Source organism: Anabrus simplex, chromosome 7 (assembly GCF_040414725.1).
Source record: "Anabrus simplex isolate iqAnaSimp1 chromosome 7, ASM4041472v1, whole genome shotgun sequence".
Lineage (NCBI taxonomy): Eukaryota > Metazoa > Arthropoda > Insecta > Orthoptera > Tettigoniidae > Anabrus > Anabrus simplex.
The window spans coordinates 305,508,626-305,531,050 of NC_090271.1; the positions used below are offsets into that span (position 1 = coordinate 305,508,626).

Genomic DNA, 22,425 nt, shown 5'->3' on the forward strand with positions numbered 1-22,425 from the left:
TTGTTACGTCTTTTGATTGGTTACCGTTATTTTAATGACAGCCGTTTTTAACCAATAGAAAAATGGTTTCTTACTTCTTGCATCAGTTACTCTAATACTCAGTGAATGTTCATCAAGAAAACCTTTTATACATAAGTTGTTACAAAATTAAAATTATGCTCTTGGACTTTTATGATAGTGAAGCATTGGTTTTTGTCCTTGGCTTAATTTAATCTGCTCGCACATGGTTTAATGTTTTTAGATTCAGAGGACTTTTATCAAGAGGACGTATATTCAAAGTTTTAAGACAGTTGGTGCTATTTTTAGGTTTAAGTCATAGGTTAATGTTTATGGATCTCGTTTTTAATTAGGTCTTGCCAGTTTTGTAAAATTTGTGTATACTTAATGCATTGTTTATTGTAGCCTTGTCTATGTATATTTTTCTTATTTCTGGCTGATAATGATGCACACCAGCATTTAAACCGGTACTAAGAATAATAAAATGTTATAATTTTTCTTATAACATTGTATGGTATTGAATAGGTGGACCTCTCTTGTTTCCATTAGATTCTCGGTTCAATACGGAATTAACATGAAGTTTTTAAACTTGAATTTTCATACCATTCATAACAGACTGGCTGCATAAGGAATGGTATTACTAGCATTGCTCATACCTCAGGCACTTTCATATTGTCAAAGCCAAGGATAAGTCTAGCCCATACTAGAAGATAAAGTGCACAGTGAATACTATATCTCGCCAGCAAAAGTATAAGTAGGCATTATGTAAGGTAAAGAGAGTGGGGACACAGAAAGGCGCACATGTGTATATACAGGGTGGTCGTAAACAACGTGAACCGGGTATATCAGTGTTAGAGGTTTGGTTATGCTGATAAACAATTTGAAAGAAATAATTCTATATCTCGCACCACTGTCATTTTATCAGCTGCTGAAGTTAGCCAGTCAGATCACTTCGCAGGCGAATTCAAATGGACCTTGCCAGGCTGTGTTGCTAAATCTGTACGAGGCTTAAAACCGGCTTGAGAGCACCAGTCTGAGATTGAAACTTCGCCAGGGGAGAGGTTTAAAAACAAATCTCTGAGCTCTCAGGATCGTACCAAAGCAAATATGATACGGTGACACTGGCTGAAACCAATGTTGTGTTTGTGTTTGATTCTGATTTCTCAGCATGGTTCTCAAGCCATTCTTATGTCACTGCAGATGTACCAGCACTGCTGTGCAAAGCCCATTTGAATTTGGCCGTGAAGCGATCTGATTGGCTAACTTCAGCAGCTGCTAAAATTACAATGGTGAGAGATATTGAATTATTTTATCAGTATTACCAACTCTCCAACACTGATTCCTGTATATCACTCCTATTAGCTTAAGTTCACTACAGTGAATTCATTAAAACTACTAGACGACTATATCAGATGTCTTTTTAAGCCTTTAGTTGTGTGAAATTCAATATGGTATAAAATTATTAAGAAATTATTGTTTTAATATTATGTCTTACTATTGTTATAATCTACCAAGTGGAGTGGCTCCGTATGTTCATGCTCTACGGCTATAGAACCAAGTTCTGCATTCAGGAGGCGAGTGGGATTCGAACCCCACCATCAGCTGTCCTGAGAATAGTTTTCTGTAATTTCCAATTTCGACTTCCAGGTAAATGCTGGGACAGTTCCTATTTTGAGGCCACAGCTGATTCCTTCCAGCTCCTTACCCAAATTGATTCACCAACATTAATTTCATGTTCATTAGCTCCTCGACTGAGCTAGCGACAGGAAGGGCATCCAGTCGTAAAATCATTTCACATCACCTCATCCCTGATCCCGTATCAGAAACAGAGCTAAAGGGTAGACATGTATACATACAGTTGTTATAATCAGACAAAGCTCAACTAAAGAGCAGAAAATTAGGACAAGCAGTGATGCCGCGTGGCACTGGAAGTGCTGGGGAGCCATACTGATCCATGATCGCCGCATAGCCTCCTATAATCCAGAGCAGGGTCTATGGCACGCACATCCTTCTCGACAGCATCCCAGATGTGTTCCACGGGACTCGTCGGGGACTAGGCAAGCATCTTCACATCAGTGGAATGCTCATCGAACCAGTCAGCCACAGTTTGGGAGCGATGGGCTGGACCATTCTCTTGCTGTAGCTACAGGTTACCTGCAGAGTGCTAGAGACAAACAGAGAGGTGAACATGGTCTACCAGTAAGTTCCTGTAATGTTCGCCAGTGACAGACTTTGTCAGATGTACCAGGGGACCCATTTCATCCCACATGAACAATCCCCATATGAAGATACCATCACCGGCCTGAACTGTACACAAATCTTCAGCTAAAAGATTTAACAAAAATTGACAGGACAATTAAAATATATATGATGATTATGATGATGAGATAAAATGTTCATTCATGTTGGGTTAAAATTTTCCACCAAGTCAATGTCCAAGTTAAAGAATAACGAATAAAATCGGCGTAAGGGGAGAAGTATATACTTGCCGAGTCTTGAAGATAAACTTAAGAATATAAAAGATTTTCTAACATATGATTATCAGGGGAACGCTTGAGAACAACCATAGTTCAAGTTGACTATGAGACTTATTACAACATTTTAACTTCAAATTCGACTTCAGTTGTTAAATCTGGATGTTCCAGAATTGGAAAGAAACATCATACTTAGAGATTAAGCTGGATTATGTCATGTAAACAATAAACTAGCTATAAGAAATTGTACAAGCATTGGAAGGTGGAAATTTCCTTGCAACATAACTTTAGTTGTGTTGAGCCAATACGGGACAAAATATGAGATTTATAAGCTGTACATACTCGAACGCGGGCATCGGCATGTACCAACTGGTACCTCGACTCTTCTGTCCATCCAACATTTTTCCATGCTTTTAGAGTCTTATATTGGTGTTCCTTTGCACCTGTCAGTCGTGCCTTGTGACAGATGTTGAGCAGAGGCACTCTCGTGGGATGGTTGCTTCTGTACCCCACAGTGAGGGAGGGAGACAAAGGTGACCATAGTTAGTCAGTTTTTAATGATTAGGTAACTAAAGGGGTGTAAGTAAACAATGCCCCTGAGTTGGAAGTGGAGGTGTTCCTTTAATTCACAGAGGCTTGCAGACTGAATGCTGAAAGGCATAGAAGTCTATAATGAAGATTAATGTATGTATGTGTGTCTGTATACAGTATATGAAACAGCATATGTTTAGAAACTGCAAGTGATGTAATAAACCTATAATATGAGATGAGATAAAAGTAGTAGAATGGTAGTGTGTATGAAGCATTTTTTTTCTTTCTTTTTTTCTGCAGGTAGAATGAACTCACAGTAGTTTTAGTAACATTGGTGAACTAGGTGTAAACTGTGAAAAATTGATATTTCTGATTAAATAATTTTCTGAATTCTCTCTTTTATAGGATCTCTTGAACTTCGATGACCCTCTCAACATCGAGGCAGCTGAGTTATACACAAAGGATAAAGAGGCGTTTCGTTGTAAAGTCCGGGAATATGTTACAAAGTTTGCGAAGAGATGAGATAAACTGCATCTGGTGATAAACTGCATTATGTGGTTGTGTTTTATGTGATGGCAAGAATACTGCTTGATTGATATATCAACACCAGAACATTCGTGAAGAGTGATTGAGCTAAGTTCTACATTTTTTTAAGTGGCTGAAGCTTTACAATTTATACACTATTTAATGCCAGCGTGTAACTATTTTACCATTTGAAACTTTTCAGTCATTTAAATCTTAAAGTGTAGATTTTAGGAGTTCATGGTGGAAAGGGTAAATTAAATAGGATATTCCTCTTGGTAAGAATCGATAATGTTGAAAATTTTGGTCACAGAGGCACTGTTTTCGTACAAGAATAATAATTTATTACTAATGTATGCCATTTCTTTATTGTTAGTATCTTGCGATTTACTGATGTGCTTTTATCTATAATGGAATACCATGCTGCTAGATTTATGATTACTCTTTCATCCTAACCTTGTAACTAGCAAAGATAAATACCTTCTGGGCGGGTGGTTTCAACTTAATGGTTGTGATAGTATTTTAAGGTGCTGAACGTCTACCATGTTCTTTCTCTCACCTTCACCCTTGTTTAATGCCTTGTACTCAGTATTAAAGTTTCTTATTTACACACAGAGGAGAACAGTATTCTATCATTCAAATATTTATGTTTAAAAGTCATGTGCAGCAATGAACTAAAATATACAGTGATCTTCGTTTAATTTCCTGTAACATTTTTGCCAGAATTATGGTGTCTGAAAAGGCCATCTTTTATTGCCAAAACCATTACTTTCAGAAATAATCTTATCTTCCAAATAATATGTTGTTGAAAGTTTAACTTGCTTTACAATTATTATTCGTATGTAAAGGCTTAACATTTATTGTACAAATTATTGCCATCTATTCTTAATGTGCTTTACATACTTTTTAAGTTCCTTCAAAATGCAGTTCCATTAAACGAACAATTTTGTAATTTTTACTCTAGTTAAAATATATAGAGTTTTGTAATTTCATACTTTCTTCCTGCAATTATGTTTTTCTGTTTCCTTATTGTTTCCTCCCACACTCTATGATCTTACTTCCTTGGCCATATTCATTATCTACTTGTACATTAGTTCACGGCATGAACTGCTACCTCCTTTCTTGTTGTCAGCATTTGATATGTGTAGTTTTGTATTTTGTTAGAATTATTCCAAGACTCTTTTCTATGGGAGGGTCCTTGTACAGCTTTCTTCTGTTTAGATTTTGAGACATGCCCTTCAGGTAGTGGGTTTTTTTGCTTATAGGCTTATTAAGCACTTCAGATGGTTGGCTTGTCTTATCTTCCTTATGGGGATTATAGTAAGTACCTAGGTGTTAATATATGGAAAGATCTTCATTGCGGTAATCACAAAAATGGGATGGGTTATAAGGTTATTTAGGGGGTGTAGTAAGGATGTAAAGGAGAGGGCGTATAAGTCTCTAGTAAGACCCCAACTAGAGTGTGGTTCCAATGTCTGGGACCCTCGCTAGGATTTCTTGATTCAGGAACTAGAAAAAATCCAAACAAAAGCAGCTCGATTTTTTTCTGGGCCATTTCCAACAAAAGAGTAGCATTACAAAAATGTTGCGAAGTTTGGATGGGGAAGACTTGAGAGAAAGGAGATGAGCTGCTCGACAGAGTGGTATGTTTTTGCAAGAAATCAGTTTCAGCTTCATTTCTCATATCACATCTTATTTACATTGAATCAATAACAGTAAATTTCCATAATCATTTACAGAACATGTTTCGTTCCATTTGGAACATCTTGAGCTATATACAATACTTAGGTGAAATTACAAAGTATATTTATCTTCTTAAAAAAACATCTTAATACAGTAAGTACCTTGTTATGGATTCACAACTAAGTATTTTTTATTTTCCACCTTGTCGATACATTAATTGGTTAAGTGGTACAGCTTTAGTATATTATTAACATCTTAGCCACATAACACTGTTTAGATGAAAAATTCATATATGACAAAGAATCAATGCTTGAGAGGAAACATCCTCTCATTTGCATTATTAAGCACTTCAGATGGTTGGAAACTTCCCAGCACTTTTTTCACTATGATGTGTGATTTTCTAGTTGTCTACTAATAAAAAGTGTTTGAAAAATAATTTTCCTTTGTTAGTGTTCTATTTTTTACAAGAATGTTCTCTTCTTTTGCTCTTCCCAAGGCGAATGTTGTTTTTTGTTTTGATTTTATAAAAGTGTCTCTTGAATTCTGTTAATGCAGGAACCCTGAAGGTGATTGCTGTTTTATTATTATTAAAAGAGCTTCCCCAAAGTCTTGTTGTTACGACCAACCTAACGTGCCCTTCAAGGAGCGACCCCTAAACATCCATAAGGAAGCCAACCAACTGAAGAGCTTATCAGGCCTATAAGCAAGAAAAAAAAAACCACTGCTGAAGGGCATGTCTCAAAATCTAAACAGAAAAAAAATCATACAAGGGCCCTCCCGTAGAAAAGAGTCTTGGAATAATTCTAACAAAATACGAAACCACACATGTCAAATGCTGAAAACGACAACATTCGCCTTGGAAAGAACAAAAGAAGAGAACATTCTTGTAAAAAATAGAACATTGACAAAGGAAAATTATTTTTCCAAAACTTTATTAGTAGAAACTAGAAAATCACACATCATAGTGAAAAAAGTGTTGGGAACAAAAACATTTTTTAACATCTGTTCAAGTGAATAGATATTTGATTTTAATTATTGTAACTTTTTATATTCACATAAATTTTAACCCATTGAGCCGTGCATATTTGTTGGATTGAAACTGCATTGGTGCTGGGATTATTTTGGAGGAAATATAGTGTCGCTTCATATCGTGAGAAATTCCATACTTACAAAACCATTAAAGATTTAAATATACATGAAAACAAAAGGCTTTCATACCACAAACTGCGGAACAAGCAATACAGTAAAACATTTTATTTTATTAGCATGACGAGTCCATACTCAGACCGCCTGCTGAGCTGTAACACAGCCTCCTCTCTGCATTTCCTCTTTGATTTCCACATATTTGTTCTTCAGGAGCATTGCTCACACTAGTACTAATATTATTACTAATTTCACTGAAAAAATTACATTCCTAATCATCATTACTTCCTAAAAGGGGTTATATATCTGTAAATATCAGTTCTATACTGGCAGCCATCTTGTTTTCAGACGATTCTCAAAGTCGAGAGATAGCCCACTTCAAACTAATATTACCAAGCACACTATTAATACATATTAGCAAAGAGCATATAACATTGCAAAGAAAGAGTCCCTACACAAATCACAAATGCAACCCACTCTGCCAACTCTTGAGGAAAAGTTGAATTACATAGTAAAATGAGACAACGGAACAGTTCCGTGGTCCGCCATTTGGTCCACCGAGACGAAGCACGGAACGGTTCCGTGGCTCGGGCCCAATGTGTTAAGCATAACAAGGTACTTATTAAGATGTTTTTTAAGAAGATAAATATACTTTGTAATTTCACCTAAGCATTGTATATAGCTGAAGATGTTCCAAAGGGATGAGACATGTACTGTAAATGATTAATTAACTTGCTTAAAGGAAATATAAGTATCAAAATGGTGGAAATTTACAGTTATTGATTCAGTGTAAGTGGGATGTTCCGAGCTGTCAGTGGAGAGATGGTGTGGAATGACATCAGTAGACGAATAAGTTTAAGTAGTGTCTTTAAAAGTAGGAAAGATCAGAACATGAAGATAAAACTGGAATTCAAGAGGACAAATTTATAGGAAGGGGAGTTAGGGATTGGAATAACTTACCAAGAGAGATGTTCAATAAATTTCCAGTCTCTTTGCAATCATTTAAGAAAAAGCTAAGTAAGCAACAGATAAGGTATCTGCCACATGAGCAACTGTCTTAAATGCAGATCAGTAGCGATTGATCGATTGAAAGGAAAGAATGATTGCAGAGAAATTGGAAATTTATTGAACATCTCCCTTGGTAAGTTATTCCAATCCCTAATTCCCCTGCCTATAAATTTGTCCTCTTGAATTCCAGCTTTATCTTCATATTGTGATCTTTCCTACTTTTAAAGACACCACTCAAACTTATTCGTCTACTGATGTAAATCCATGCCATCTCTCCACTGACAGCTCGGAACATACCACTTATGATAAACGGACCATTTATATTGGTATTACATACCACTTAGTCGAGCTGCTCATCTCTTTTCTCCCAAGTCTTCTCAGCCCAAACTTTGCAATATTTTTGTAACACCACTCTTTATTCGAAAATCACCCAGAACAAATCAAACTGCTTTTCTTTGGATTTTTTCCAGTTCTTGAATCAAGTAATCCTGGTGAGAGTCCCATACACTGGAACCATACTCTAGTTTGGGTCTTAGCAGGGACTTATATGCCCTCTCCTTTACAACCTTACTACAGCCCCTAAATGCCCTCATAACAATGTGCAGAGACCTGTACCCTTTATTTAGAATCATATTTATGTGATTACCCCAATGAAGATCTTTCCTCATATTAACACCTAGACACTTACAATGATCCTCAAAAGGAACTTCCACCCCATCAACAAAGTAATTAAAACTGATAGGACTTTTCCTATTTGTGAAACTCACAACCTTTTAACCCTGTTTATCACCATACCATTGCCTGCTGTCCATCTCACAACATTATTGAGGTCATTTTGCAGTTGCTCACAAACTTGTAACTTATTTATTACTCTGTACAGAATAACATTATCTGCAAAAAGCCTTGTCTCTGATTCCACTTCTTTACACATATCATTGATGTACATAAGAAAACACAACGGTCCAATAATACTGCCTTGAGGAATTCTGCTCTTAGTTATTACAGGGACTGATAAAGCTTCGCCTACTCTAATTCTCTGAGATCTATTTTCTAGAAATATAGCCACCCATTCAGTCACTCTTTTTTCTAGTCCAGTTGCACTCATTTTTGCTAGTAGTTTCCCATGATCCACCCTATCAAATGCCTTAGATAGGTCAATCGTGATACAGTCCATTTGACCTCCTGAATCCAGGATATCTGCTATATCTTGCTGGAATCCTACAAGTTGAGCTTCAGTGAAATAACCTTTCCCAAAAGAATATGTTACTATTCAAGGTAACAAAACTGATCATGCACACAAAACATTAAGAACCATAGTTTGTGTTCAGTCAGTAATGTTTTAAGCAAGCCAATCATTAATTACTGTAGCGGACTTGGATACCAGACAGGTATGATCAGAGGCGAGGCCTGGTTTTCTGCTTACGAGGGGAAACCGTCAAGTGTAACAACCCGATTTGCCAGAAACTTCGCTCAGTGAAAGAGGGGTCGAAATAAGTGAACACTTGTTTTGGCTCAACTGTAGACACTCCACCGTTTCCGAGAAAATGACAGTCGAAGTTTCCGATGTGCTTTATGTGCCTAATAGCGCGTAGCAAGTTCAACCGATGTGGGTTTTCGCTGCAATCTCACACCAAATCCGAATTAATTTTTAATTTTTATTCTTTTTTTCATTTTCATTTATTTACTTTTTTCTATTAATATTCTGTGTGGTAAAGGAATTTTAAAACATCGATTGTTCTACACTCATTGAACAGCAAAGAGATATCACGACTAGATGCCATGCAATAAAAATCCAAGCAGTGATTCATGATGATCTGTTATGCGCGGTTTGTCGCAAACTTAGTCCTAACACGTGAAATCTTCAGCAATATTAATGTTGTTTCTTTCAGGAGAAATGTAAATGTAACTGTGGTAAACCTGCCTTCGCATGATGTTTGTGGTGTGCAAAATTTCTATGTTTCCAATGTTTGTACAATAGGTATCATCCACCATATCTCCCTGAAACGTTAATATAAGAATGAACTTACAAAACATTGTAATCCCTTAAAAATACTATATATATAATATAAATACGTAACACTTATTATGAAGATGATGGGAAGATATGCGACAATTATTGCGGAATTACACTGTTGTCACAAGTAGCCAAAATATTGGTGGAGGGTGGGAATGAAGGCTAAACGTAGTATGGATCCGACAGCTAGGTCAACGATAGACCCTATATTTATCATGATATTACTGATGGAAAAATAGTGGGAATATGGAAAAGATTTGGTGATGGTATTCCTTAATCTAGAGAAGGCATATGATAGTGTTAATAGAGAAAAGGTGTGGGAAACCCTGGAAAGAAAAGGATGTGGAAGGCAATTGAGGGAACTGGTGAAAACAATGTATAAGAATTGTTATACAGTAGTTGTGTCCAGACTCCAGTGGGGAGAACAGATTGGTTTAATAATAATAATAATAATAATAATAATAATAATGTTATTTGTTTTACGTCCCACTAACTACTCTTTTACGGTATTCGGAGACGCCAAGGTGCCAGAATTTAGTCCCGCAGGATTTCTTTTACGTGCCCGTAAATCTACCGACACGAGGCTGACGTATTTGAGCATCTTCAAATACCACCGGACTGAGCCAGGATCGAACCTGCCAAGTTGGGGTCAGAAGGCCAGCGCCTTAACCGTCTGAGCCACTCAGCCCGGCACAGATTGGTTTAGAAACCGAACTGGACTAAGACAGGCAAGTGTATTGTCTCCATTTATGTTTATTGCCAACAATTCTAAAAGGAAAAAAAAAAGGTCAAGAAATGGAGGGGGATATGAAAATATTGTTATTTGCAGATGACATAGTGATCTGGGGATCAATAATATGGAAGTGCAAATCCAACTAGAGGCTTAAAAAGGCAATTTTGGGAAATATGGTATGAAAATCAGTGTGGAGAAGAGCAAAACAGTGGTGATGACAAGAGGAGGAAAAGGAATCATTAATATCAGGTGACGAAACTTTGAGGTTGTTGATTACTTCATATATGTGGGAAGTCTGGATAAGAAGTCAGCAGAAGGGTGGAAGTGGGAAATACGTTCTACCAGAATGTAAGGAAAGTACGGAACAGAGAAGTTCCTATGAAATGTAAAGAGATATGGTACAAGATGTACTATACCCCTATATTAATGTGTGCATCAGAGACTTGGACTTTGATAGCATGAAATGAGAGTAAAATTCAGGCCAGTGAGATGAAATTCGTGAGGAGTATGGTAGGGAAAACAACGAGAAACAAAGTAAGAAATGTTGAAGTCAGAAAAGAGAAAGGGCTGGAAAAACTGAGTTATAGGATGGAGAAGAATAATTGAGATGGTTTGGACATGTTATGAGTATGCCAAAACAAGTGTTGGAGGCTAAGATAGAAGAAAAAAGGGCCAAGAGCAAGATGGATGGACTCTGTCAAGAAAAGTATAAGAAGACTGGACTGAAATACAATTGCTGAAGAGGAGTGGTGGAGGGAGAGACAACGGTGGAGAAGTGTCGTCAACACCCCGACCTGGCAGGAGATGGACAAGGGGAAATGAAATCCAGTTGTAATTTTACAATCAACATAACCCCCTTGTATCCACTGACTTGATAAGAAACATTAGTGTAGTAATCGTCAGTGGACATAAGTAGATAAATGAAACAAACATACATTGGGATTTGCACGCGGGGTACAGAAAAGTGAAGCTGTGGCGATAGCCGCTGTGCCACCACGTAAGTTGAACTTGTTACGCTCTAAAAGGCATGTGAAACTTTGACAGTCATTTTCTCGGTAATTGTCGAGTGTCTATGGATAAGCCGAAACACGTATTTCGACCCCTCTTTCGCTGAGCAACGTTTCTGGGAAATCGTTTTTTTACTCTTGACGGGTTCTCCTCGTTAGAGAAAACTAAAACATTGAATTCTTTTGCGATTATTGTTAAAACTAAACTAGATCAATTCTCTGGTCTTTCATGGAGAAATACGGGAAAAATTAAGGCAACAAAATGCATTACCTCAGAGAGAGAGAATGAATATTAAATCATTTTGAATTTTGGGGGAAGTACCACAAAAACTCCTGAAGTTTTTAAGCGAGTTCAAAGTTGATTGTCGTGATGTAGCAAGATGTTCAAAATCTGAACATTGATATCTCAGTTCAAAGATGCACTACTTTCCTCATGACCCATAAAATCAAGTCCCTGAGAGCTTAGAAAACAAACAGCAGTTATTAAATGACACATAATTTTCCTGTTTTGTTGAATAGTTTCATTGTGTTTTTCCATGGCTATGTTATGCTGTTCACTTAATATAAATTAAATTTGCATATTTTTCTCCAAATAACTGAAGTTCTTTTTAGATTTGTGTCTCTTACCTGCTTTATAAATGTTATTCAACCCATGAGTGTTCCATACATTCCTTTCTTAAATAAAAGACAGAGCCAACAATACATTCTATTTAATTGTGTACAGCCACATGGCCACAGTATAGTCATAAATTATTTCATTGATGTGCCAAGTAAATGCCTTTAGTTTTTTACCGAGCTCGATAGCTGCAGTCGCTTAAGTGCGGCCAGTATCCAGTAATCGGGAGATAGTGGGTTCGAGCCCCACTGTCGGCAGCCCTGAAGATGGTTTTTCATGGTTTCCCATTTTCACACCAGGCAAATGCCGGGGCTGTACCTTAATTAAGGCCACGGCTGCTTCCTTCCAATTCTTAGGCCGTTCCTATCCCATCGTCGCCATAAGACATATCTGTGTTGGTGCGACGTAAAGCAAATAGCAAAAAAAAAAAATTTAGCCTTTGTTTTTGTTTTCAAACAAAGACTTAGCTTTGGAGGATCTTTTTCAGTAATTTCTAATTTTTCATGAAATGGTAACAAAAAGAAAGGAGCTTTAAATAGTTTTCAATTGAACACTTCCAACTATTTTATTTAATCCCTGTACTGCAGTCTGTACTTACACCACTTTTGCCTGCTGTCGCCAAGTCTTCCATGCTGGTTTCAGTGGGATGTGAGTTTCTAACTTGCCTACATCTACACTCGTTCACAGCACACTGGATGTCTCAAATGTATAATCCACCTCTAGTACATATATAAACTTCGATATACATAACACCATACACTAATTAAATATACCACTGACGTTGAAAATGCACGTAATGAAAAACTAAATAGCAATACGGAAGATCATTTTACTATGCCTTCATACTACTGTTCTTTGTGATCTTGCCTGTAATTTAAAAAACACATCCATTGGATGAGCTTCGGAATTCCTACTTCCTACCTCCTGACTGCAGACCTTGCAATGGGGTTCCGACGACCGACCTTACAATGGGGGTTGAAAGTTTGTGCTTGAGACAACTTGGGGATTTGCTGGCAAAAGTTAAATGAAATTAAAATATCGCATACAAATCCTTAATCTATAAATTCATGTAGTATTTCAAATTTGAACGGAAGTGGTGCTTCCAGCACATCCAAGGGCACTATGCACCTGGGTGCGATGTTCTGCGGGAGATGTAGAAATATAACTTATTGTGCCTTTCTAAATAATACTTCATTCTTAAATAGCAGTTTTGTCTTTCACCAGTGATAACATTTGTTGTTATGTATACATGAAGATGAAATACCATATTTGCTCATGCATGGTCCAGGGGTCTTTTATGTGAAACATTTATCCTAAAATAAAGATGCATATTGTGTATGAAAACCCTAATTCTCCTCTCATAAAGTACAATGTAAATGATGCAGCTTCTTCTCTTTGCTGCAGTCAGAGACAATGACATTTGTATAATGTGTGATGGATTGAATTGGTCAATTCTTTTTTCTCTATATCTTAAAAAAGAAGGGAGTGTATGGATTGCTTAGATGAAAGACTTTCCTAGTAAATATATTGCTTTAGAAGAAGTATTTGAAATGTGATAAAACCTGTAACGTAGAGAAGGGAAAAGTAATTAAAAACATTTCAGACAATGCCAAACCAAGCCCCATGGCACTTTACGCCCTTGAAAGGGCCTTGCCTGCCCAGCGACCGCTGCTCAGCCCGAAGGCCTGCAGATTACGAGGGGTCATGTGATCAGCACGACACATCCTCTCGGCCGTTATTCTGGGCTTTCGAACCAGATAGCTCCTCAATTCTAATCACGTAGGCTGAGTGGACCTCGAACCCGCCCTTGGGTCAAGAGAAAAATCCCTGACCTGGCTGGGAATCGAACCCGGGGCCTCCGGGCGAGAGGCAGGCATGCTACCCCTACACCACGGCTTTCGGACAATTCATATAAACAAACATAGGTATCATATTAAGCGTGCTTGTCAGATTAATGTAATTCACTGCTTCCTTCTGTAGCAATGGTGTCTTCGTAAAGTGTAGATCCTCAATAATTTAAATATTTTATGTTTTATTCTGAATTGCTTTTAAATGTTTATAAAGATTATATGATTTAATTACAGTTTGTTTATACTTGATCAGAAAGATTTTATGTGTAGAAGTTTCTTTGTGAGTGAAAAAAATAGCTTTAAACAAAGTTTTTATTTTGTAAATGTGTCAACATTTGGTATTGCTATGCTTCTTTTTACTGATGATTATAAATACAGAACCTTATGTTAAAAAATTCTTCTGGTTTCGTCTCCTCACTGAAGATTGGCAACTTTCTTGGAGTACTCCTTCCTGTTTTGTGTTTTCCAAATCAGAGTTGCCATATCTTGGATGTCGAACCACTGTCAAGGGTTCTGTGTCCAGGATAATTATATCAGGTATTTTGTTATGTAAGCTGATGTTTAGTAAATCAATGTTTTGCTCAAGAAATGTTAGTAGGACTGTAAATAATTATATTTTGTTGGTTTGACTGGTTGATGAAGCCTATCCTGTGTTAAACTCTCAATCTCCATGTAACTATCCGTTGCTGAACAACTCGCAGCTAATTAGACACCCTTGCCATATTATCATTGCTCCTTCAAGAACCGCTGTGTGAAGTACTGTATTTCTGCATGGAGCTTTGGCCAGCAAGGTCATCTAAGGTTCAGTATTGTGCGAACTCAGCCGAAGAATTCTCATTCTGAAGGACATTCTGGATATGCTGCAGGCCAATGTTTCTCTGATGGCATCATCACATAAGCAATTTTCGCAGGCCCAATGACAATATGCCCAAAGTATATTTCCAGTGTATTCCTGCTTGATAGGGACTAACGACCTTGCGGTTTCGCACTTTAAAAACCGCTCACAGTAACAACCACCACTATCCCGATTAACTTGCTACCCTGACAATTGAAGAATATTCTCACTTGACAGTGCACACTGTTGATACTTTTAGCAATGTAAATCTACATTAGGGAATATCTCAGTTGTCACAGCTTGTACAGCACAGTATAAATGTATTGGATATAGAAGATTGTAAATTGGAGTTTCTATAGTTTTCGTTATGTACACTTCCAGAAAGAACTAATATTTCCAGAGATATTTGGTAGTTTTTGTGAAAATTGTAATAATCACAAATCCTCTCAATATTGCTACACAACCGTATACTAATAACTAGAGCCTGGATTAAATGTAACATAAAAATGAGAAATATGCAGCTAAAATTGACAAAATATGTAGTTATATATGTAATAAATAAAACATTTGTAAATGTCTGAAGAGGTCCTGTGAACAAGTACGAAACATGTAGTAAAAAGTGTGTGACTTGTAAATGTTAGTATAATGTTATTTCCTTGGCTGAATGGTCAGTGTTGAGGCCTTCGGTTCAGAGGGTCCCGGGTTCGATTCCCAACTGGGTCAGGGATTTTAATCGCAACTGATTAATTATTCTGGCTCGGGGACTGGGTGTTTGTGTTTGTCCCAACACTTTCCTCTTCATTTTCAGACAACACACTACACTACCAACCACCACAGAAACACGCAATAGTGATTACATCCCTCCATATAGGGTTGGCATCGAGAAGGGCATCCGGCCGTAAAACAGAGCCAAATCCACATATGTGTGACACAGTTCGCACATAAGACCCCACAAGTGTGGGAAAAGCGGTAGAAAAAGACGAGGAATATAATGTTGTTATTAATAATAAGAAGAAGAAGAAGAAGTTAAAGATTTTAAGAATCTGATGTTTTATTGAATAAGGTGGATTCAGAATAATTTCCTTTCAAGATTATTGTGTGATCGGTGGTATGTGTCGCCAGCAATGTGCCAACAACCTGTACGTCCAATTCGCTGACACCAGGGCAGCCCAGGCAAGGCATATCATCTACAATGTTGATTCTCCGCACACTTCATAAAGACCTTGATAACACTTCTGCACCGTACGGCTGTGGCACTTTCAATCTTAATCCAACTTTGCTGTTCCTTTTTTGAAAACATCATGATTATTCCTCTTTAGACCGCCAGCTCAAGGCTCTTCATTGCAGTATCGCAAATGGGCGCTGCACTGTATGGGAGAGTCCATGTAATGTGAGGGGATTAGGTAAAGATCTAATGTGTGGTATAGGCAAGAGACATTGGGTTCTTATTAATATTGTTAAAACAGTGCTGCCACTATTGAAGTACTAACCCTTGTAGCTTTGTGTTGGTTTCTGCTATATCTACACGTAAGATGTTTTGGTGTTACTTTTTGAAAAATTTTTGTTTTTAAAAATGAGAAATTTGATGTTATTGGTGTTGTTAAATAGCAAAGTGAATGACATAATATTTGTATATAAAACAAAACCCATGGCCCTACATCCCTGTTGGACCTTGGTCTACCAAATGACCGCTACTCAGCCTGAAGGCCTGCAGATGGTCAGTGCAACAAACCCTCTCAGCCGTTATTCCTGGTTTTCTAGACCGTGGCTACCATCTCACTGTCAGATAGCTCCTCATTTGTAATCACGTAGGCTTAGTGAACCCCAAACCAACCCTCAAGTCCAGGTAAAATCCCTGACCTGGCCAAGAATCGAACCCAGAGACTCCACATGGGGCTGGCTTTAATATTTTAATATATTAAGTGTAATCTGTGTTGGTAATATACATAGTAGGTGAATTTTTCAAGTTTGCTCTAGTAATTCAATAACAAACAGAAACATTAATGACAATCATCATACTTGCAATTTTAAGGATTAAAAGTTCACAAAGAGGATCACTATCTGGCAACGAAAGGTAGCAATAGACATGTCAATATTATTGCCATCAATCAAGAAAAAAATACTGCAGAAATTATTGATCCAACCATTTGCTTTGAGCACTCACTAACTCATCCCCAAGAAGTGGACAATGAGAAGAAAATCATCTATGAACCAACTATACCACACTTCCTTCAATCATGTGGTGTTAAGCGGATAACTTGACTGCTTTATTTCTAGGAGCTCGTGATACTAAACCAGAATTCTTCAATAACTGGTGTGTGATGAACAAAATAGAGAAGAACATCCAAGAAAATAGCTTAACAGTGACAATTAAACACTTCTTCATACATTTTCTGCTTCAGACAAAATTACGGTAGTTGTCTTTCCTGTGTGGCTGATTGAGCTCATTGTTTTTTGCATTTGTCTCTGCATTTGTGCTCCACATGTCACTTGCAGAACTTGCACAATAGTATTTTTATATTACTTTCATTTCTGTAAAATCCTTCATCTTTAAATTCAAGTGCTGGAGTTTTATCACGACACTTAGTTTCAGCAACGTGTTGTACTGTATCACTATCTCAAGTATTCAATGCTCTACTCGTGTTGCATAAACCCATGTGCTGTGTCTCTTTTCTGCTTCACTCTCGGTTGTAATTTAATGGAAACAAGGATTGAACACACTGCTATCAATGAAAATAACTATATAGAATCTGTGAGTACAATGGTTTTGAATATGAAAAGGTCTTTGCATAACTTTCCTATATCTCCTCATTTCTGATTTTGTCTCTTCACGTTTTACCTTCTGTACTTATGAGGATCACTTCTGCAGCCTTCCTGGAGTTCTTTGTCCAAATCTCAGCCAAATAAGTCAGTATCAACTCAAAGTAAACCACAAAAAGGGTTTTCTTTCAATTAATTAGGAGTCTTCTCTCTCTCCATAACCTAATATATCATCATCTTGAATTGTTTCCAGCTTTCAGCTGGGTCTTTTATTAATTCTGGCGCAAAGTCTTATGACCGCATGCCCTTGTTGATGCCAACCCTCCATCCGATCTGAAAGGCTGTTACTAACCTGGAGAAATCATGCTCTTGTAGCCATCCCTAATCTGGGGTACAGATGTTACTGATGTGTTTCAGAGACGTTTCCGTTCCTAAAGAGACCATCACCCTGCCCAAAGCCATTTACACTCTCAGAGTGTCAGGCTGTTTCCTGCCGCCCAACACTCGGCACTATGTTCCTGGACTTATGGTCTATTTGCAGCTATCATGATAGAGAAGCCTGCTACCAATGACTGTGATGTTACATGTGTCTGCATCGTCTCATGTAATTACTGTATTACCGATATTATACTTTTAATCACAGTATGGCAGAGGAATGCATTAATAGCCTATAAACACACAAAACTGAAGAAATGTTATCAAAATAAATTGCATACAAATACACAATTATATGCACCAAGGTATATTACATATTGTAAAAATGTTCGAATGAAGGCTGCTCAATTGGACTGTATGATGATGGTCAATAGGCGAATTGTTGTCTCTCAAAATACGTATAGTAATGCCATTATTTTATGCTTGTTTGAGCACATGGTGGTAGTTGGAATTATTTTTGAGTTACTAAAAATATTTCCTTAAATATGACAGATTTTCACCTTGGGAGTGGCGACCCCATTATAATAATAGTCTATATTTGGTTCATTCATCACATCTCTGACCCAGTCAGAGACTGGAAAACAGGTTGTAGGTTTTCAGTTTTCATTTTCATGACAGATTTTAGACACAACAAACATTCGCTTCACAAATCACAGAAACTACCTGGTACTTCATATTTCATTTTCAAAGAGATTAAGAATGCATCCCTTTTGCAAAACAGTGAACCCACATTCATGTACCTGGACTGTTAATTTCCTTAATTCTTCTGCTTGTAATTTTTTTTACAGGATATAAAGCAATAATATCCTCATTTGCAGAAAATAAAGCCGTTAACATGAATGCTTGAATTTCAGTAGCAATGTCATTGTTTTCTGAAAACCCTTCTGAATGACCCGGCCCTATATGTTGCAAGCAATCATCTGAATTTTCCATATTGATGTTGTACACCATTAAAAGAAGTATTAAAAAAAACACAATGGTTCCACCTGATCGGTATGTTTATTTGTTTAAGGCAAATTAAAAACTGTAGAACATGTTTAATCTACTTTGTTGACGTCTGCATCTACAAAGTAGATGAAAGCTTTTTTTTTTTTTTGCTAGTTGTTTTACGTCGCACCGACACAGATAGGTCTTACGGCAACGATAGGACAGGAAAGGGCGAGGAGTGGGAAGGAAGCGACCGTGGCCTTAATTAAGGTACAGCCCCAGCATTTGCCTGGTGTGAAAATGGGAAACCACGGAAAACCATTTTCAGGGCTGCCGACAGTGGGGTTCGAACCTACTATCTCCCGAATACTGGATACTGGCCGCAATTAAGCGACTGCAGCTATCGAGCTCGGTTAGATGAAAGCCTTAAGCAAATAAACAGTACTGATCAGGTGGAACCGTTGTGTTATTTTTACTTCTTTTAACTGCCTCTGTATGGCATACTTTGCATTATGTGAATTTTATCAAAAAGAACATAGATAATTTTTCATGTGGTTATAAATATTTTGCTTTTGTGAGATAATTTGCTTGAGAGTCCTTCAAACTTGCTTCACTCTTCAACTCAGTACCTTATCTTCTGAAGTAAGAAGAGTTAGGTAATGTCAAAATACTTGAATTTCTCAATTGAATGTATGTACTAGGAAAAGAAAAAATATTGGCGATGTCCACAGAAATATCTTTTTCCTTAGACATACTGAGCTCAAGTTGTTCTTTTAAAAACTAGAGTTTTTGAATGAGTGGCAATGTGTCATCACAGTTGAGGTTTATTAACTTATTAACTGTATACAGTGACGTAGAAGAGTTGCTGAAAGGATTCAAATGTCTTATTAAACACTCAACTGCTGAACATGTGGTATATAACAGACTATCTCCTAAAATCAAGCTATATTCTGAGAAGGTATCTAGCAACAATTTAAGCATTCTTGCATACTTAAGTCTTTGAAAATAATTGTTATAGATACTTTGACAGTTGGAATGTCTCTGGTTTGAAGTTTGTTAAACAAAACTTTATCCGACATCAATTTTGCTTGAAAATTCAAATAAATTTATGTTTGTTAACTTACCCCACAAGTCGTCATAATTTGATATCTTGTCTTCTTTACACCATGTCTTGAATGTTCATCATTCTGCCATATGAAGGCGACCTAGATAATATTATTGGCATAGCATAGTCATTACAAGTTGTCCATTTCATGACCGTATCGATGTTTAATCAAGAAGTAAGTATAAATAACCACCTAATCGATACTTTATTAATGCCTCAGGCAAAATTGAATAAAATTAAAACTTACTTCTTGATAGCATAGTCAGTTAATTTTGGCTTTCCTCTGGGTGCGGTTAAAATGGAACCGTCTGATCTATTTGTAGTGTCTACCCAAATTACATGATGTTAAAAAAATATCTATACAGATACAGACATATTTACTGGGTTCAATTTAGCTCAGTGTATAGAATTTATTTATTTATCTCTCCTCCTTATCGCTAGGAAACGCAAATGTTGAGATAGTCCCTCCTTATTTGAAAGCAAATGAGACATACAACCAGGCACACTGCATGTAGTAAGAGGAGCATATATTACACAAACACATTATAATAACAATCATAATTAAATACTAAATTTTAAAGCACGTTAGACAATTCATAATATTTCAGTGGGTTCTCAGAATCTAGCAATGCTTGCTAACAGCAAGTGTTGTAGAGTCAGCTTAATAAAGAATACAAATTATGGTAGTATAACTGTTGCAAAGCCGGGCTGAGTGGCTCAGACGGTGAGGCGCTGGCCTTCTGTTCCCAACTTGGCAGGTTCGATCCTGGCTCAGTTCGGTGGTATTTGAAGGTACTCAAATATGCCAGCCTCATGTCAGTAGATTTATTGTATGTGAAAAAACTCCTGTAGGACTAAATTCCAGCACCTCAGCATCTCCGAAAACCATAAAAAATATTAGTTAGTGGGACATAAAGCCAATAACATTAAATTAATTTTAACTGTTGCAGATAATCAGAATCTAATGCTCAAACTACAATTCTATAGTAGTAAACACATGCTACTGCAGAAAACACAATTTTACTGATGCCTGTTTGTAATATTATTACTTGAAAACACTAATGAACACCTTTAATAATCTTGAAATAATAACAACATGCTACCAAACTGTCATGAAAACAAAACTCATGGCTCCATATCCAAACACCAAAACAGTGACTTCATTCCTTTGGAACTGGCAAGTGAATAAGGCCGTAACTAACCTCTTTAGTTGGCCATGGTCTACTCCATTGCCATATTAGGGTCTCTTGGCCAGACATAAACCAAGTATCTGACCCTGGCTAATATCATAATACAAATGAAACATAAATGACATGGAAATATATTTCATAAATAGTGATGTGTGTTTCATATTGGTGATAAAAGTATACAATTAATCAAACTAACGTAACTACACTTTTCAAAGTTCAACAGATTCTCACTGGAGTTATTGTGAATACAGTCATCCTCTGCGAACATGTTGTAGAGTCAGTTTATTTAAGAATATGAAGACAGTTATAGTAGTATGGATGTTGCAAATAATCAGTCTAATGATGAACATTGTCCTGTTGATTGATTGACATGTGTCTTTGAGAGAAGACAAAGGCTGATTTGAAAGGGATTAGGTAAGAATGTTACACTTCATTTAGAAAAGGGGCACCTAGCTCAGAATCAAAGCATATTGGTGGTGAAGCCCTGAAATTACATTTTATTACATTTTCTTGATCAGATTATGCCTCTGTGACCAACTACCTTGATGAATACCCTTTTCATTCTACCTGTATATAGAGTATTGAAAGTTAATTTATTTGCAATTGCTCAGGAAATGTGAATAAAATTTGTAAGAATGTCTCTGTGACTGCAAATGGATGATAAGATTTATTGCCAATTTTATATACCTATGGCCTTAAAAGTAGGTTTTTGAGATTATTTTGAAGTATTGTTTGAGTGTACGTTACCATGGTCATTATTACCTGGAGTAAGATTTAGGATAGGTGAATGTTCTTATAATATTAATCCTTTTGTTTGTTTGTTTGATTGTTTGTTTGTTTGTTTGTTTGATGATTGCATTTCAGATCACATTAATCTGAAGTTTAAGTTCCCTGCAAATAAAAATACACCCAACACATCCATGTCTTAATGTCTTACAAAATGCTCTTCCTTTATTACCTTATTTAGTATCCTTCACTTTCAGTGTATCTGATACTGTATGTGAGAAATATTTAGCATTTTTGCATTTGCCCAGTGAATACCACATTTAAAAAAATGATATAGTTTTGGTGCTGAGTCATTATTTTGAATCAAGCAATTGACTTTAATACCTGCAACTATCCTGATATAGAGTATATTTATTTTACTTGTTCCAGGTAAAATTTTTACTTGACACTGTATATTCTAAAAAATTAAATGAAACATTGAATTTAAACAGAAACTATGTTCATCCCTCTTAACATTTGTCCATTGCTCCTATCTACTAATTGTTAAACATATTAACAAAAGAAAGATAAATGATACATTTTATGTGTACATTGTATTAGTTTGGCTTTCTTCTTCCTCTTCTTATTCTTCTTCTTTTATGACTACATAGGATCACTTTAGTCAGTCCGTTGTTCAGGTCTCTTTAAAGGTATTGTTCGGGCTTTGCGGTCCTCCCAGTACTTCTTCAGATGCTTCGATCTTCGTGCCCTTTCCTCAGTTGAAAATATGCGTGTTGTTGGTTTGTTTTGTGTAAGGGTAAAGCGGAGGTTTGTATTCTTGAGTTTTGTATTCAATTTTATCTTATTTGTGGTGTCTTCTGTTGCAAGGC

At 36.7% G+C, this 22,425-nt stretch overlaps 1 protein-coding gene across 3 annotated transcripts in view; it reads left to right on the top strand.

Moving 5' to 3' along the window:
• The window catches only part of LOC136877134 (NEDD8-conjugating enzyme UBE2F), a 113,009-nt gene that overhangs the window by 65,828 nt on the left and 24,756 nt on the right, over positions 1–22,425 (top strand). Inside the window, exons 5-6 of one of the 3 annotated variants that reach the window (XR_010860724.2) lie at positions 1,198–1,286; positions 3,408–3,514. The exons of 1 other annotated variant lie outside the window; for it this stretch is intronic. Coding sequence is in view for 1 of the 2 variants with exons in the window: in XM_067150945.2 (XP_067007046.1) it covers positions 3,408–3,524 (117 nt within the window). In the remaining variant the exon portion in view is untranslated. Of the gene's footprint in view, positions 1–1,197; positions 1,287–3,407; positions 4,809–22,425 lie in introns of those variants that run through there. One more of the 3 variants, XM_067150945.2, reaches the window with a different exon arrangement.